The sequence below is a fragment of the Gavialis gangeticus genome, unplaced genomic scaffold (assembly GCF_001723915.1).
Source record: "Gavialis gangeticus isolate Ggan-Ray unplaced genomic scaffold, GavGan_comp1, whole genome shotgun sequence".
Taxonomy (NCBI): Eukaryota; Metazoa; Chordata; order Crocodylia; family Gavialidae; genus Gavialis; species Gavialis gangeticus.
Genome location: NW_017728994.1, coordinates 54,590,183 through 54,593,017, shown reverse-complemented (window position 1 = coordinate 54,593,017; position 2,835 = coordinate 54,590,183). Strand labels below are relative to the sequence as shown.

Sequence of the window (2,835 nt, the reverse complement as noted above, 5' to 3'; positions counted from 1 at the left end):
GGCTACTGAGGGGCGCGAGGCGCTCGCTCCACAGGTGCTTCCTGCAGAACCTCGCACCTACCTGCCATGCCGTGACCCAAGACACCGCCCTTCGCCAGGATGTGGGAACTGGAGCTGGCCCCTGAGCGCTAGGGGCTCTGCGGGGCAGGGAGGCCCCGGTCAGGATGGCCATGGGGCGCTCGCTCGTGAAGTTTGAGAACCTGCATGAACTGAAGAGGCTCTGTCACTGGGGCCCCATCATAGCCCTGGGCGTCATCACCATCTGCTCCACGATGGCGATGATCGATGCAGTCCTGTGGTATTGGCCCTTGGAGACACCAGGAGGGAGTGTGAATTTCATTATGCTTATCAACTGGACGGTTATGATTCTTTACAACTACTTCAATGCCATGTTCGTTGGCCCTGGATATGTTCCTTTCGGATGGAAACCGGTAAAGGCTCACTTCGGTGAACTAGTATTACAGTTGATCTTCGTAATGGGTATGACGACGGAGGTGTTAAACTCGTGCTTTGCTCCTCTCAATTCACAGTAACCGTTGAGCTCCTTAGAAAAAGAATTCAAGTCTGTGTATCAGGGGAATCTATGGGCTTGGGGAATAAATTTGCTTGTTATACATGCCAACTCTTGCTTGATGAGGAGGAGTGTGACTGGAGCACCTTATGATCCCTGGAATCATAAAATATCTTAAGACAGCAGTTCCCAAACTCTGACAGATTGTGCACCACCAGTTTAAAACAATATGACCTTAAGTACCACTAGCAAATTTTTCAGTTCAACCTTAAGTACGACCAGCAAATTTGTGCCATACAAAGTAATTATAATCAATCTATTAATGCGTAAAACTGTCAGGTTGTCTGCGTACCCCTGGGGTACCCATACCACAGATTGGGAACTGCATTTGCCAGCTGTTGGTATACTCTGGGGTTTAGACTAGCTAGAGAGAAGAAAAAAATCAATGAAAGCAAGTTACTAATGCCTCAGTGCTACTAGTTATTTTGTAGTGGCTGCTTGCAGTTTGCTTGTATCAAGCAACTGGAAGTGTCAGAGTCCACATTTTTTAGGTGAAAATTGCACTTTTTTGGGTGGGGGCAGAGTTGGCCATCTTTATGCTTAACAGTGAGCGTTAACTGGAATGACCGCAGAAAGTGCTGATTTCTTGCTCAACCCTCTCCCACAAAAGGGTGAAGATCAACCACACCCAGTGTTGCATGAAAGTGTTAAGACATGTTCTGCTAGTACTAATTATTATACTGCTTCCTAACAGTTTTGTTCTCACAGGAAAAATCTCAGGACTCTGTGTATCTCCAGTACTGTAAAGTGTGCCAGTCTTACAAGGCACCACGTTCACACCACTGCCGAAAATGTAACAGGTATAATTTGCCTGTGTTAATGTTTTGCATTTAAAGTAATTTATATTCTTAAGGATTACTTTAATGATATTTGTTTTGAGTGTTACCCCATGCATTGTTTGCCATGTTTATTTCAAATACAGAACTACGCAACTCGAGAGTAGAAAGAACTGGATAGCATTTACTTTACTGATGCGAGTTTACACAGACACATCTAGACTTTTTTTAGCAACATATTTTGATGGGTGGGCAAGAGGGAATCTTTCTGACTCATAAACCCAAGCATCTGCTTATCATTTATTTTACATAACGCTCATTTTTGCCTTATTCATACTTGTTTACACCTGTTGGTTTTAATGGGACTATTAGACTGAACTGTATCAGTTATCTCTTCACAAGTGTACCCATATCTGTTCAGCCCTAGCTCAGTCTTTCTAAGTTACAGGGACTGGCTACCTTATAAAAGGTATGCTTTGTGCTTAAAATAGTTTTATGACAAGCAACTAAATTGAAAGGTAATGTGTCCTGTAGAAGCATATAAACATTTTAAGCAAGTCAGTGTGTATTTACAGTTAGCTTGTTCATCTGAGCCACACCTCATCTGAAGGACATTTAGAGAGCGTAAAGAGAGAAGTTACAACATGCCCATGGAATTGTTATTTCTGTTAACACGTGACTTGTTAGACTGAATCATTTTAGCCGGGCTGTACAAAGCTCCAATCTTTGTGCACTTTACAGGAAGTAAGGATGCTGAAACAGAGACACATTATATGCCTCCTTTATTAAGAAGACTTAAAATTAAAGTTCTTCTTTTAGGTACTGTTCACTCTGAGAAATATTTAGTGCAAGGGAAACAGCAGCAAACATAAAAGAACCAAAGAATTTACTCTTTCAGTAGAGCATACCTAACTTATTTCATAGTTTGAGTAAATGCTGAGTCTTTTTAGTGTAAAGGCAGTGTCTGCAGAGGACATGTGAAGTGAATGGTACCCAGATAACTTCTTCTACAGTGTTCATGCATGTTTATGTAGGTCTAATCCAATCTTCTTTACATGCAGAGATGCACCATTATATTTAAATGTGTGCTAAGTGCTGTATACTATGGGTGCACCGATAGAGATTTTGGGAGTCGATACTGATAACCAATATTTAAGGAGGCATATCAGCCGATACCAATCCAATTTCCAATACAGCTGCATTCGGCTGGTAAGTCTGTTGCAGTGAAAGGGGGGTGGGGAGGGAAGGGATGGGCAGCGGGGAATGCAGATCAATGCCCCCCTGCATTGAGGAAGGAGTGGCACTGGGGTGGGGCACAGAATGAAGCCACACCTCATCCAGGGGTGCAGGGAGGGGGGCAACGGCTCCTGCTGCTGCATGCCACTGGTCCGGGAGCAGCTTGCCTGCTTGTCCCATGGCTCCAGCCGCTGCTCCTGCTGCTTGTCCAGGAGGACACGGGGGAGGGAGGGTGCCTCTGGATCTGTGCAG

The 2,835-nt window shown here is 44.2% G+C and overlaps 1 protein-coding gene across 1 annotated transcript in view; it reads left to right on the top strand.

The window, feature by feature from the left end:
- Positions 1–85: 85 nt before the first annotated feature.
- The window catches only part of ZDHHC6 (zinc finger DHHC-type containing 6), a 24,931-nt gene continuing 22,181 nt past the window's right edge, over positions 86–2,835 (top strand). Inside the window, exons 1-2 of the mRNA XM_019502804.1 lie at positions 86–431; positions 1,280–1,371. Of these exons, the coding sequence (XP_019358349.1) occupies positions 165–431; positions 1,280–1,371 (359 nt within the window). The 5' untranslated portion in view covers positions 86–164. The remainder of the gene's footprint in view (positions 432–1,279; positions 1,372–2,835) is intronic.